The sequence below is a fragment of the Colobus angolensis genome, unplaced genomic scaffold (genome assembly GCF_000951035.1).
Source record: "Colobus angolensis palliatus isolate OR3802 unplaced genomic scaffold, Cang.pa_1.0 Scaffold58, whole genome shotgun sequence".
NCBI lineage: Eukaryota > Metazoa > Chordata > Mammalia > Primates > Cercopithecidae > Colobus > Colobus angolensis.
The window spans coordinates 6,688,169-6,702,372 of record NW_012119376.1 but is presented as its reverse complement, the minus strand read 5'-3'; the positions used below and the strand labels follow the sequence as shown (position 1 = coordinate 6,702,372).

Below are 14,204 nucleotides of genomic sequence, written 5' to 3'. Positions count from 1 at the left end.
CGGAGTCTCACTCTGTTGCCCAGGCTGTAGTGCAGTGGCACAATCCTGGCTCACTGCAGCCTCTGCCTCCCGGGTTCAAGCAATTCTCCTGCCTCCACCTCCTGAGTAGCTGGGACTGCAGGAGTGCACCACCATGCCCAGCTAATTTTTGTAGGTTTAGTAGAGACAGGGTTTCACCATGTTCAGGACGGTCTTGATCTCCTGACCTCGTGATCCACCTGCCTCAGCCTCCCAAAGTGCTGGGATTACAGGTGTGAGCCACAGCGCCCGGCCCCAATAACCAGTTTTTTACAGTAACTGTTTCAAAGAAAACAGTACAGCCAGGCAGTGGCTCACGCCTATATTCCCAGCATTTTGGGAGGCCAAGGTGGGGGAATCACTTGAGGCTAAGAGTGAAGACCAGCCTGGGCAACACAGCAAGACCCCTTCTCTACAAAAAACAAAGTAAAATAAATTAGCCAGGCATGGTGGCAAGCCCCTGACAGTCCCAGCTACTTGGGAGGCTGAGGCAGGAGAATTCCTTAAGCCCAAGAGTTCGAGGTTACAATGACCTATGATTGCACCACTGCACTCTAGCCTGGATGACAGAGGGAGGCTCTATCTCTTAAAAAGAAAAAAGAAAAAAAAAACCCCACCAAAACATTGCTTTTGTTTTCCAGTTCAGACATACGATCTCTGCTACATACAGGCTAAAGCCCAACAATTCAAAGTAAAAGTTTTGGACTAAACTTCACAACTAATTTTCCCCTATGGGGGATGGACAGTAGGCTGGTAAGCATAATGACAGGGAAATCTACAGGATCAGGGCAGAAACTGGCCAGACATTGCTATTCATGGGCTTTCCCTAGGGCCAGTGAGCAGGTGCAGAGAATCAGCCTGAGTGCATTAGCAGGCTCTTTCACACTGCCCTGCAGCAGGCAGCAAGGCTCCCGTTGGAAATCACTCAGTCCTGCTGCCAACTTTCAAGGCTTATACACCAACAGGGTCCTGGACTAGGGGTGCAGAGGGGAACCCAGAAAAGGACTTCCTATGGTGGATGAATGTGTAGGTGGCTCAGAGTCATGAGCTGGGTTTTGGACCCGATGGTTTTCTGAGAGGCATCACTACTCTACACTGTTTCTCAAAGTACTACTGGTATGCCAGGCCTTTCTCCAACACCAAGACAACAGTGGACTATCTACAGAAATTCCATCATAGCTTGTAACTTCTAAATATTGAGAAAAAAAGTTATGTGATACACATGCATAATAACACCCTACTGAAAGAAGTGAAGTCTACCGAAAGCACCATTTTTGCGGGTCATAAAATCAAGTAGTAAGTCAGGACTGACATGTTCTGTTTGATAACATAGAATAGAATAAACAGAGAAAATAGAGTATCATCTGTAGACACGCAGTAAAGGTAAATCTTTCCACAAAGCTATTCCATGTATGCATGCCGTGCATATACGCCATGTGTGGCCTGGGAACCAATGTAAAGTGTATTTATTACTTTGGACACAAACAAAACTTCTTAAACTCTCTGACTTAAAAAATAAACTACAAACTTTTCAGGCCCTGAAAACCCCAAAACATTCCCACCATAGTTACTGTAGGACATTATTTCCCCCATTTGCAACAAGCATGTATTCTAGAGAAAACTAGCTCAACTTTCTCAGAAACTAGAGAATTTACTAATTGGATTTTTGTTCAAACCTTTATTATTAGTTGGAGTTGGAACATAACCTTCGAGATTTCTAAAGTCAGTGGCATAACCTTCCCCTGGTTACAGTGACATAAGAACACAGATCAACTGAATAAACCAACACATTCTCCAGAGTGGCGATGTAACCAAGGTCTGCTGATCCAAAGGAATGTTGAAGGAGAGAAATCCCAACCTTGCCAGCTTCATAAAGCATCAATAGCACACAAATGAGACACGGTGGCTCAAAAGTGACTTGTAAATGCAACAGAGCTAAGATACTTATGACAGAACAACACTCAGGCACGCACACTTAAGGACAAAGAGTTGCACTTGGGAAGCTAGCAAGGAAAAAATATTTAAAATATCCTTTTATAATGGGAATAGAGTGTGTTGAAGAACTCAGCACTGAAATGACTTTCATTGTAGAAATCAAAGTTCTTTTTCCAGGAAGTCAAAGCATTCTATGTACTTTCTACTGGTGAAAAACTTACGTAAATAAATAACTACCAGGCAAGATGATCACAGCAACCAAACTAAGCACCAGCCACAACCACCCACAAGGTAAATTCACAAATTGCCTTGTGTCTGCTTTGTAAAAGAATCCCCAACCAATCAAGACTAAAGCAATACCCACCCTTGTTCAGGAAGGAATGCTGGTTTATCTCAGAAGGCAATCCAGAAACACCAGATACCCAGTTTCTGCTTTAGCTGAGGCGTTTCTAGTTACAAAGTGAAAGAGAAGCTTAGGGAATAGAGGCAAGGGAATTGTATCGACAATAAAATATACTTATTCTCATGTTCTCTCATCAAGTTTATAGAAAGGACAAAACTCAAGTGATACTGTTTAAGCAAATCTCAACTGCTTATGGCTGTTATTAATACTTGTGAGTTTTCCTTCAAGAAAGCTAAACATATATTAAGCCCAAACCTGACAATTTACTTCTACCACTAAAATTATTTTCACCAGTGAATAGATTAGCCTTTATTCTTGTTCTATACCTTTTTCAATGATGTACAAAAACGTATTAAGTTATGCCTTAAAACATAAAAACAAACCTACAATACTACAAGTGTACAATTAGTGATGCAAGCAGCATATTCAGAAATTTGACCAAGCTCCCACAAACCACGATTACTTAGGGGATGGGAATTCAAAAAGTCTTAGCTAAGTGAGGGGGTGGAACTGGATCAGTATGGGAGTCATGATCTCTTCTTTCCTTATAGCTTATCCCCTCCTCTTCCCTCCAGGTTACTGCCACCTTCTTCCATTCACTACTACTCCCAATACAGTCTTTTTCAAAAATAGGAGGGCATGAAAATGGGAAAGTAGAGTCCCTCTTCATTCCACCAACACTAATGAGCACCCACTCTAGGAAACACCTTGTGGGCCAGGTTGCTCCCAGTAACTTCACAATTCAAGCCATTTTCACATTGACTCCTCAGTATGAGTTACTCAGAAGGTTGCTTTACATCAAGTGTATGCAGCACTAAGCACTTGCCAAACACAAGAACCCACGATGTGCCCGCCACCTGAGGCGCACGCCCAAGCATGCACCCAAACACTAGAAAGGAGTCCAGAAAATGATGGTATTGGTAGGGGAAGCACTGACTGGGAGACTTGGCCAACAAGTCCTCCCCCTACAACCACAGGGGGAAGATGGTCTCAGACAACTGCTTGCCTACGCAAGCATTCACCATTTCTCTTGTGGCCTAAATAGCCAAAGCGAGATGCAGCCAGCACAGTAATGAATTTTAGCAAAAGCTAAATAAATAATTGTTGGTTCAATGTCTATAATATCTGCTAGTCAGTCATCAAATGTCAGCGATGAACTGATAGAGAATGCTCAGAGATGCTGAATTCAATGGAACACAGAAGAGGTATGGTATGGGCTAAAGAGGGTCAGACCACAGCTACATCACTGCAACCAGCTTCAGGCATCCCCAGCCTTATACCTCACACATTTGTGTATATGAAGAGTGTGTATGTTGATTATGCATAAATTTTCCAATCACATTTATTAAGACAGTGATTGCCATAAATATAATCTTTAATTAGGGAGATTAGAAATATAAGGTAAAGACTTCCCATAGTTCACAAAGCTAGAAAAAGTATAACTATACATTGGAAAAAATCACAGATGCTGTTGCTAACGGAACAAGTAATTATGAAAATCTGTGACTTCTCTTAATAAAGATACCCTAACACGGCCAGGTGTGATGGTTCATGCCTGTAATCCCAGCACTTTGGGAGGCTGAGGTGGATGGATCACCTGAGGTCAGGAGTTCGAGACCAGCCTGGCCAACATGGTGAAACGCCGTCTCTACTAAAAATACAACAACAATAACAAAAATTAGCCGAGCGTGGTGGCATGTGCCTGTAATCCCAGCTACTGGGGAGACTGAGGCACGAAAATCATTTGAACCCTGGAGGTAGAGGTTGCAGTGAGCCGAGATTGCACCAGAGCACTCCAGCCTGGGGGACAGAGTAATACTCTGTCTCACACACACACAAAAAGACAGCCTAACATGAAAATCTGTGGTTTCATTACTACTTTCCCTTATGTGCCTATATAATCCCTTCAATCAGAACTGTCTTTTCTCAGCCCCTAGATGACCTAGTTCTAACTTCTAATGCTCCAATCCCTTCTGCACACCATAACCAGAGTGGGTTCCCTCCAACACAGCTTCAACCAAATATTCACAACAGATATTTACTTACTATCTGCAAAGTGCAAGGCACTTGAAAAAGACAGGCTAGACTTCAAAGGGCTTCAAATCTAGGAGAAGTATGAAGCACATACTCAAATATTTTCAAAGCAGAGTATTTGCCCTTAAACCAAAAGTTATTAAGTCCTTGACACCAAAACGCCCTAGGTGCTTTCAATGTCATTTCTCTATCTGAAGAATTATACTTCATTCCCTGCCTCCCCACATCTGTTTCTCTGCCCAGTTTTCAGTTCTCTCTAATGATCTGACCCTTCCTTACCAAACCAACTATTGTTTTTATTGGTCACTTATGATATCCAGACTATGTTTATTAAATGAATGAACTCATGTAAAGTTTTAATAATAGTGTCTCGCCACGGTAAACATTCACTAAATATTAGCCATTATTAAGCTTATGGGTAGGTTGACTGATTCAGACATGATTTGCAATATAGTATTTTAATCATTTCAGGATTTGATGTCAACACTGAGATACAAACTCCTTGAAGGATTACATAAAGGAAGTGATAGGTTCCACTTGAGTTGCCTAGGTTATATAAGTACTCCAAAGACACTTCTACAACTGGAAATTCTACATAATAGTATAGTCTACACTAGGATAAAGACATTTTTTGACTCAACTGACTATTGATAGTGAAGAGATTATCAATCCAATGGCAATATCATTAAATACAACAGATTAAATTTGTAGGCTTACAGCATATCTATTAAACAAACATTCATTTATTCAATAAATAAATTGTACCTGCTACTGATATGTATGATGAATAGGTATTACCCCATTTCACAGTGTGGCTGGTGTGACTGTGGAGGAGAGAGTGAGGAGGAAGCACAAGGAGGCAATGGGGTAAGGGAAGCAGAATGTATAGGGCTTTAGAGAGAGAGCGTTGTCAAGGTTTAGTTATTCAATTCCCTGGAGAAGGAAAGCACCTGAGGGGTTTCAAGCACTGAAATTACACATGATTCATGTCTGAGGTTTAACAGGATCACTGAGGCTGCTAGGTTAAGATCAGCCCAATTGGTGGGGAGGGGAGCCGTGTGTACAAAGGTGAAAGCAGGGAAACCAGTTAAGAAAAGATTGCAATAGCACCATGGAGCCTCTCCTTATCAGGCTTGGCATCGTTAATTCCATATCTGCTCTCTGTTCACTAAAGCCAGCTTTACTAATTGGTCAAAACAGCCCTGATCAAAATTTTTTTTTTATACAAAGTGCTTGATACGTGCATAGTTTGAGTGAAGCAACAGAAAACACCAAAAGTATGAAATTATGTTCCACAAACAGAACCCTCTCTTTTATTACACTCAAAGAAGTCCAGAGTCGAGAGCACTGGTAATAAGCATACAGTGCTACATATAACTTAGACTTCCGAATGGTCTTCTGTCCTCTCTTGCTGTCTCCACTCTTGTTCCCCTTTGATCCATCCTGGAGTCTACACTGTTTCTACAGTGATCTTCCCAAAATACAAAAACAAGCTGGGCACAGTGGCTCAAGCCAAGCCTGTAATCTGAGCACTTTGGGAAGCTGAGACAGGTGGATCACTTGAGGCCCAGAGTTTGAGACCAACCTGGCCAACATGGTGAAACCCGTCTCTACTAAAAAATACAAAAATTAGCCGGGCTAAGCCAAATTCAGAAAGTATTTGCTTAGCACATTAGCCTATGCGCACAGCACCATTTAACCAAGTCCCAGATGTCTTAAGTATACCCATTCAGCAACCATTTATTGTGCACTTAGCCTTGGGGATTAAAAAATAATAATAGTAAGATTGAGTCTCTGGCCTAAAACAGGTCATGGCTAGTTCAAGACACAGACAAGTAAACAAGTAAGCATAATCCAGTGTATGATAAACACAATTAGAGAGGAATGAAGAAGGCAGAGAAATAGCATAGACAAGAACCATCAGCTCCGCCTGAGGATGTTAGAGAAGACTTCACAAAGTTTTAAAGGGAGTCTAGAAGGATAAGTAGGAGGTCAACAGGCAGGGGAGGTGACTGGAGCACCCTGGCAGAGGGAATAACAGGGAACGTGAGGTGCTAGTTTCTGGAGTTATGAAAAAGCAATAGGTCTGTATGCTAGTTCTGGAGGGGAGCGGACGGAGGCAGATCTCGTAAGGTTTCACACCATGTAAAGTGATGTGGGCTTCATTCTGTACGCAATGGGGAGCTACAGAAAGGTGATCCAGTTGTTTTTGTGGGTTTTTCTGTTATTTGTTTTTCTGAGACAGAGGCCTGCTGTATCACCCAGGCTGGAGTCAAGTGGTGCGATCTCAGCTCACTGCAACCTCCGCCTCCCGGGTTCAAGCGATTCTCCTGCCTCAGCCTCCCAAGTAGCTGGGATTACAGGTATGCACTACACCTGACTAATTTTTGTATTTTTAGTAGAGATGGGGTTTCACCATGTTGGCCAGGCTGGTCATGAACTCCTGAGTTCAAATGTTGCGCCTCCCCAGGTGCTGGGATTATAGGCTTGAGCCACCGGTACCAGCTGGTTTTTGTATCTTAGAAAGATCACTCTGGAAACAGTGTAGACTCACGGATGCATCAAAGAGGAACAAGAGTGGAGAAAGCAAGAGAGAACAGAAGATCATTTAGAAGCCCAAGTAAGAGCTGATAAGGGCCTAAACTCTATGAGGACAGACATCCGGGTTCAAACACAGCAGACCTTTAGGAGATTAAACTGAAGTATTTGATAGAAAAGACTATAGTTTTGAAAAAAACTCCAGGCCAGCCATGGTGCATCAGGTTTATAATCCCAGCATTTTGGAAGGCCAAGGCAGGAGGATCATTTGAGGCCAGATGTTCAAGATCAGCCTGAGCAAAAGAGAGAGACCCCATCTCTACAAAAATAAAATTAAATTAAAAATTCGAAAAGCATGGTACCCTGTGCCGATAGTCCTAGCTACTCAGGAGGCTGAGTGGGGAGGATCCCTTGAGCCTGGGAATTCAAGGTTACAGGGAGCTATGATTGCGCCACTGTACTCCAGCCTGGGCAACAAAGCAAGATCCTGTCTCTAAAAAAAAAAGGAAACAAACCAACCCCTCTAATTTGACAGAACATGTTATAATTAAACCAAAACACCCTGAAATGACAGGGAAATATATTTTATAATAATTGCATGAGACATAAAAATTAACCCTAAATAATATGCAAGATCTTTTAAAATTATAAAAAGGAAACTGTTGGCCAGGCGTGGTGGCTCACGCCTGTAATCCCAACACTTTGAGAAGCTGAGGTGGGTGGATCACCTGAGGTCAGGAGTTTAACACCAGCCTGGCCAACATGGTGAAACCCCATCTCTACTAAAAATTCAAAAATTAGCCGGGCGTGGTGGCAGGTGCCTGTAATCCCAGCTACCCAAGAGGCTGAGGCAGGAGAATCGCTAGAACCCCGGAGGCAGAGGCTGCAGTGAGCCGAGATCACGCCATTGCACTCCAGTCTGGGCAACACAGCAAGACTCCATCTCAAAAAAAATAAATAAAAGTAACTGTTCGTAAAGATCAATTTCAAAGGTTTCCGTAACTTAGCAAAGACATTTTAATGGAAAAGAACACAGGTTACTCAGTTCCAAACCCAAGCCCTGACAATAAGTTGCTTCTTTTATCACTCTTAAAATACTTTTCATAATTTTCAAAGAAGATATTTTTCATAATTTCAGTGTCTTTTCTCAAAACAAATGCACAAAGTTTTTAAACTAAAAAAGGAAGGATACTAGATAAAATATCATTTAAATCGAACTTCAACAATTTAATTTGCAAATAAAGACATTTTACAATAAAACAAGGCAGTGAGACAACAGAGTCCCAACTTTAGAAGAAAAAACAATAATAATCAAAGGTCAATAAAGGGCAGTCTCAACAAACCAGATAAAATATTAAGTGGCACTCACTGTGTGTCTCTTTCACAGAATGTCAACTTCAGTAGGAAGTAAGAAGAATACTATGACATTCGCTGATCTCTTTTGTTAAGACACCACGGTAAAACTTCCTTCGGCTATTTTTCTGATATATGTAGTAACCCTCGGAATAAATAAAACTTACTGATCTTGTTTCACTCTTAAAATTGTGATGCTACTTAACAATATTTTTCAATATTTCTTAGGTTTTCTTAATGCCATAAAGAAGCTATTTTTTATGGAGGTTTTTTTTTTTTTTTTTGGTTTGAGACCCAGTCTTTATGTTTGTTTGGTTTTGAGACCTAGTCTTGCTCTGTTACCCAGGCTGGAGGGCCGTGGTGTGATCTTGGCTCATTGCAGACTCGACCTCCTGGGCTCAAGCGATCCTCCCACCTCAGCCTCCTGAGTAGCTGGGACTACAGGCACACACCACCATGCTTGACTACTTTTTCTATTTTTTGTAGAGACAAGGTTTCGTCGTGTTCCCCAGGCTGGTCTTGAACTCCTGGGCTCAAGTGATATGCCCACTTCGGCCTCCCAAAGTGTTGGGATAACAGGCATAAGCCACCACACCTGGCCCAGGAAGCTATTCCTAAATCTCACCATTTTAAGGAATTTATTACCAGAAATAAACCACAGCTATTTACATGGAAACAAGATCTTGACTTTTGACCTAGCTGCTTTTGGTCTTTCATGTCATTTTTCTCCACTGTAATATCTGGACATTAGTAATCTAATTATGCACAAGCATCCTGCTTTCTGCAACTATTTTATTAGGAGAAAAATTGGGATGAAATTACTTTAATAGATCCAACTCCCACACTCAAAAATTGATTATCTAGTATATGGATTATTCATTACCCTTGATACCTAGTATGGCCATTCTCTGGCCAATTTTGTAGTGGCTGAGAAGGGAGGGCACTGACATTCAAATGATTCCAAGCTGGTAACATTACTAGTTTGTATGATAAAGTCCAGAAGGAAAGGAGAAAACATTGTTTAAAGCAAGGCTTTGCATGTCAATTACCCTCTCTATCTGCTGACCTGCCAATACCAGGATCATCAATCACGCTTCTGCCCAGCTAAATGGAGAGCCGGGGATACAACAAAACAAGCTCTGCTCAATGAGAGGACGGACACCCCATTATGACTCCACCTCTTTCAGTTTTATTTGAGTGAGCAAGAAAGGGGAAGCACAGAATAAATACTACTAGTCATTAGTTTTCCTCAAGGACCTTCCACAGTGCTAGAAAAGCAGCAGGTACTCATTAAATCTTGTTCAGTTAAATGCTAACAGTCAGAAGACCATGAAAACATGAAAATGTTCTGGATAAACTTCCTTTATCTGGACCTTCTCTTATCCAGACCTTCTCATCTAGGTCATCGTGTTGCACTTTTTCACAATTATCCTACATTCTCTCTTTAACCCCCCACTTTAGATGTCTTATCTGCTTCTCCATTTAAGCATGAACTCCATGACTTCAGGGACTGAGTGCTATCTTTCTTTGTACCCTGCACATAGTGTTCAGTAATGTTTCCACCAATAAATGTTCTCACAACTTCACGTGAAAAGTTACATATTGTCTCATCTACCACTGCATTCTACTTTTTTACTATAAAGAAGATAGCGATTCACGCCCTTGATTTGTATGGCTAATTAAGTTAAAACCTCATCTACTACTGCTGTGGGTCATATCATACTAAGAGTATAAGAATTGATCATTGCTGTTACCCAATTCATTCTTACCTCTCCGAGTATAAACGGGGATTCAAGAGAATTTTGAAACTTGTAGTGTGCTGTCAAACACACATACAAAAGAAAACATACAGATGCTTACTGGTGGCTGCTTTGGACCTATCGATATGTATCTTGTAATTACTTTTTAAGCTCAGGAACAGTAGTCTAATTAGAGAATGCATACTAGTAGCTTCTAATCTTAAAAAAGATTCTCAAAAGAAAGAAGAATCTCAAGCACTATAATTTTATCCTTAGTTTCTTGACATTAAATCATAAAGCTATTGGTTTGTTGTACTGAAAGATATCCATAAGGGTAACCACTTCAAAACTTTATTTTCATGTTCCTGATAACAATCCAGCATAGAAATTCCCTATTAAAAGAGCTTCTGTTTCAGAAATTGAATGTGTCTCATACAACACACTGATGGTAGGAGCTCAGCAGGCTAATGGTGCAAAGCATACCTGGAGACAGCGGGCAGGGAACAGGCAAGCAGTGTGGCCTGGCAGCAGCTGCTGGAGGGGAGAGAGAACGCCAGGAGCTGCAGAACCGGACCTCCACCAACCACAGATCCCGCAGGGGGACCACTGATGCGAGGCTGGCTTGTTAAGCTACAGTTGCCCTACCTCGAGCTGTCACTGTATGATGGTTGTGGGTGTGTGTGTGTGTGTGTGTGTGTGTGTGTGAGAGAGAGAGAGAGAGAGAGAGAGAGAGAGAGAGAGAGAGAGCAGGGAGGAAGGAGAGCAGGTTTTTGGCAATCTGTATAGATCAAAAAATGTTAATGTAAGTTAGGGGGGTTGCGGAGTAAACTGAAAGGAAGGTGGATTAGGCTGTGCGTGATCTGGGCAGAGAGATATAAAAGATGCTATACATTCCCATCAGACCAGTGTGTCTCCCAGTGCATATTTATTTGCAACCAAATCCTAACGTGGCCACTGGGCATTCTTAGTATTGCCTGATAATCCTCGCTAGAGTTTCAGCCTATTTGATGCTTCTGAGAAAAAACTTCATTTCTGTATAATTTTTCTTGAAGACTTTTCCTCTTTTGATCTGCTCGCCTAAACAAATGTCACTTCTGTATTTCTCCAAAGAAAGGAATTGTGTGGAAAAAAGATCAACTGTTATAACATGCCCCTGAGACAAGATGTCAAAGTTGGAAGCCAATTTTCTTTTGTAAGTCAAATGTGAAAACAGAATATAATGCCATGAATTTTGATGTATCAGCAGCTTTTTAAGGATTCTCTCTGACACCATATATCAAAAATCATATTATTCATGCACAATTATTTTTTAAAAAACACATAAACTTACACCATGTATTATGCTTCCATTTATCTTCATGAAGCTACTGTATCCCCTATTCCATTAAGGGATAAAGGGCACGATCTTTTGTATTGCTACGTAAGCAAGTCCTCCCTTCACAAGTCACCCCGGTCGTTTACAATGACTTCTTTATTTTCTACAAGTCACGTGTACAGTATTTGCTTTATTTCCCAACTAAAACTAATACACGCAAATTCAGTCTCTGTTCCTTTAATGCTAATTCAGATGAAGCATCTACAGTAGAAATCCTACAGCCTCATGCTCACATGTATACAATCATTAACAGAGACTTGACAGTGGTTGACTTCAAGTCAAACAAGTCCTAAAAAGCGACCTTCGGCAAAGCCCAAAGGAATCAAAACTATACCCTCTCGCGACCACAGCACTACTGAATCCACCCTTCAAACATTTTTGTTTCAAACATTACAACCCAATCATTTACCAAAACCACAGCTTATTCCTGATTTAGAAAAGTAAAGTTCACGGACTTACTAAGCTATACAACTCCAGCCAGAAAGCACAAATGCCTTTTCTAAGCCTGGCAATCACACAGCATTTGAACTGAAAATCCACATTTTTAAGCTCAGAATCAGTGGGTCATTGTTGATCACCTTGTCGATATAATAAACAACTGATACTTTCAAAGATTGTCAGCTAGTCCCTCTTGTGCCATAGTTTAATAGACAAGAACAAATAGTTTACACACATTCCCCCTGAAGAAGGGCTGCATTAACACTCAGCCTGTGTGATATAATTACTATACTCATAAGCACATATTTAACTTAGTTGATTCTCTCACGTTTCAGTAGTTCTGCTTTCCAAAGCAGGGGGAAGCACAGGTCCCTGAAAGACTCCAGCAAGGTTTCTCTTGGCATGGGGAAGAATGTGATAAACAGGGAACACACAATCACGCGGAATGTCTGGACTTGGTTCCTTTGTGATACCTAAATAGCACTCCCCTACTGGGCTTTGCCCACTGCACTGAATGCAGAAACCATTTTAGAGCTTAACAATTCAGTCTCTACACACACCAAGAGGAAGAACTCAGAAAATCTAAATATAAAATAGGGGTATGTTAAGAAATATGGACCTGTTTCCCTCTCTCCCAGCAGGACTGGTATTTTTTTTTTTTTTTTCATCTTGGAGGCAAAACATGTTAATCCTGAGAACAGAGTCAATGTCAATCTGAAAAGAAACTTGATAGAAAACTAAAATTCTGGTTAAAAGAAGGAAAGGAGAAAAAAAAAATCCAAAAACTCCTTGGGACCAACATATCAGGGTTAAGCCCCTTGCGTGTTCATTTTCCTTGATGTCACAGCTCAACACCAGCTTAATTCAAGCATTCATGTAATTCATCAATCTTAGAAGAAGGATGCAAGAAGACTATGTATGATTCCTGAAGTTTTCTCAGTACAGTTTTACAAGAGCTCCACGTTCTAGCCCCAGATTGCTATAAGGGCAGGAGATTCTCTCTGGGGTGGTGGTTTATCATTGAACTTTTCACAAGTCACATGAGCATGTGGCTCTGATGGAGGGAGGGAGGCTGCCGAGAACAAATAACAGCTACTTTATCCTTCTTTGAATGATACAAGATACAAGCTCAAGCTGAATCTAGTTGGAAGAGCATTTTTATTTTAGACTTGTAAACAAATGACGCTGAATTCCAATACAAAAACAAACATTTCAAAAGAAACTCCTAATGGGGGCAAAAATCATGAAGGCGGAGTGATAGAAACAAAGAATTCTACATAACAAACTTTTTCAAATGTTTAAATTTTTAAAAAATCGAGTCACCTTTTCTGGGCTGGGCTCTGTATATCCAGTTTTCGTCATCCACTTCCACCTGCTGCCCACAAACCGAGAGCTCTCCATCACTGCGAAACAGCCTCTTTGTCTGCCTGGACAAGGAGGAGAAATTTATCCAACTCACAGCACGTGAGAGAGAACCTGCATTCGGCTTGAGTCTGAAGGAACCTGAAGAGCCTTCCTTTTTCATCTTCTTTTCAAAATCAGCTAGAGACAAAGAACAGACCAGCAAACAAAACGCTGGGTTTTTTGCATTGGCCCAGGTCCTCTCCACACGCCTGCTGTTTCCCTCTTAGACAACGCTGACAGTCAGGCACGGCATTATCCAAAAAGACGGCTTCTGTGTCACCCAATTAAAAAGAAAGGGAAAAGGAGGGATTAAGAAAGAAAAGAAAAATGTTTTACCCTAGCCACTTTGTGGACTCCGTTTCTAGATCAGCAATATCCACGGCCAAAAAATAATAAATAAATAAAAGTATAATTTAAAAAATGAAACAGGGTGTTCATTTCAGGAGCACTTGTCAGGACTTTGCAAAACACAAAGCCAAGGCACTCCGACTCTTTGGTGTGTCCCTAGCACCCCAAATTGTAATCCTACTCTACTCCTGGGCATCTTTCCCCACCAGGGCAGAAAGCCAGCTGTCGGTTGCAGAAAGAAGGAACTCCTCACCCTAGAGAAAAAGATTCAGGGTCAAGCCAGGCACCCAGTTTACAGTTCACCCACACGGTTACTTGGGAGAAATCAAAGAGCTCAGCTCACTCGCCCCAGCACAGGGCAGAATCATACACCGCCCACTTGCTCTCCTTCCCGTCTGTGAAGCGCTCGTTAAGAGCCGCAGGACTCCGCAAACAATAAAACCGGCTGCGTGGCTATTGCTTGGATTACAGAGCAAGCACTCCTGCGAAAGACGATAGGCTTTCCTGACACCAAAGGCACCTCATTGGAGACAGAAAACCCCGCCTCTCCACGGTCAATACTCCAGTGGCAGCTCAAACTTCTGAACTTTAGCGCAGTTAGGGGTATGCAAGTCTGTGC

At 41.5% G+C, this 14,204-nt stretch overlaps 1 protein-coding gene across 1 annotated transcript in view; it reads right to left on the bottom strand.

The window, feature by feature from the left end:
• The window catches only part of NHSL1 (NHS-like 1), a 154,581-nt gene extending 140,597 nt beyond the window's left edge, over positions 1-13,984 (bottom strand). Inside the window, exon 1 of the mRNA XM_011962070.1 lies at positions 13,157-13,984. Coding sequence (XP_011817460.1) covers positions 13,157-13,358 — 202 coding nt within the window. The 5' untranslated portion in view covers positions 13,359-13,984. The remainder of the gene's footprint in view (positions 1-13,156) is intronic.
• Between the last annotated feature and the right edge of the window lie 220 nt (positions 13,985-14,204).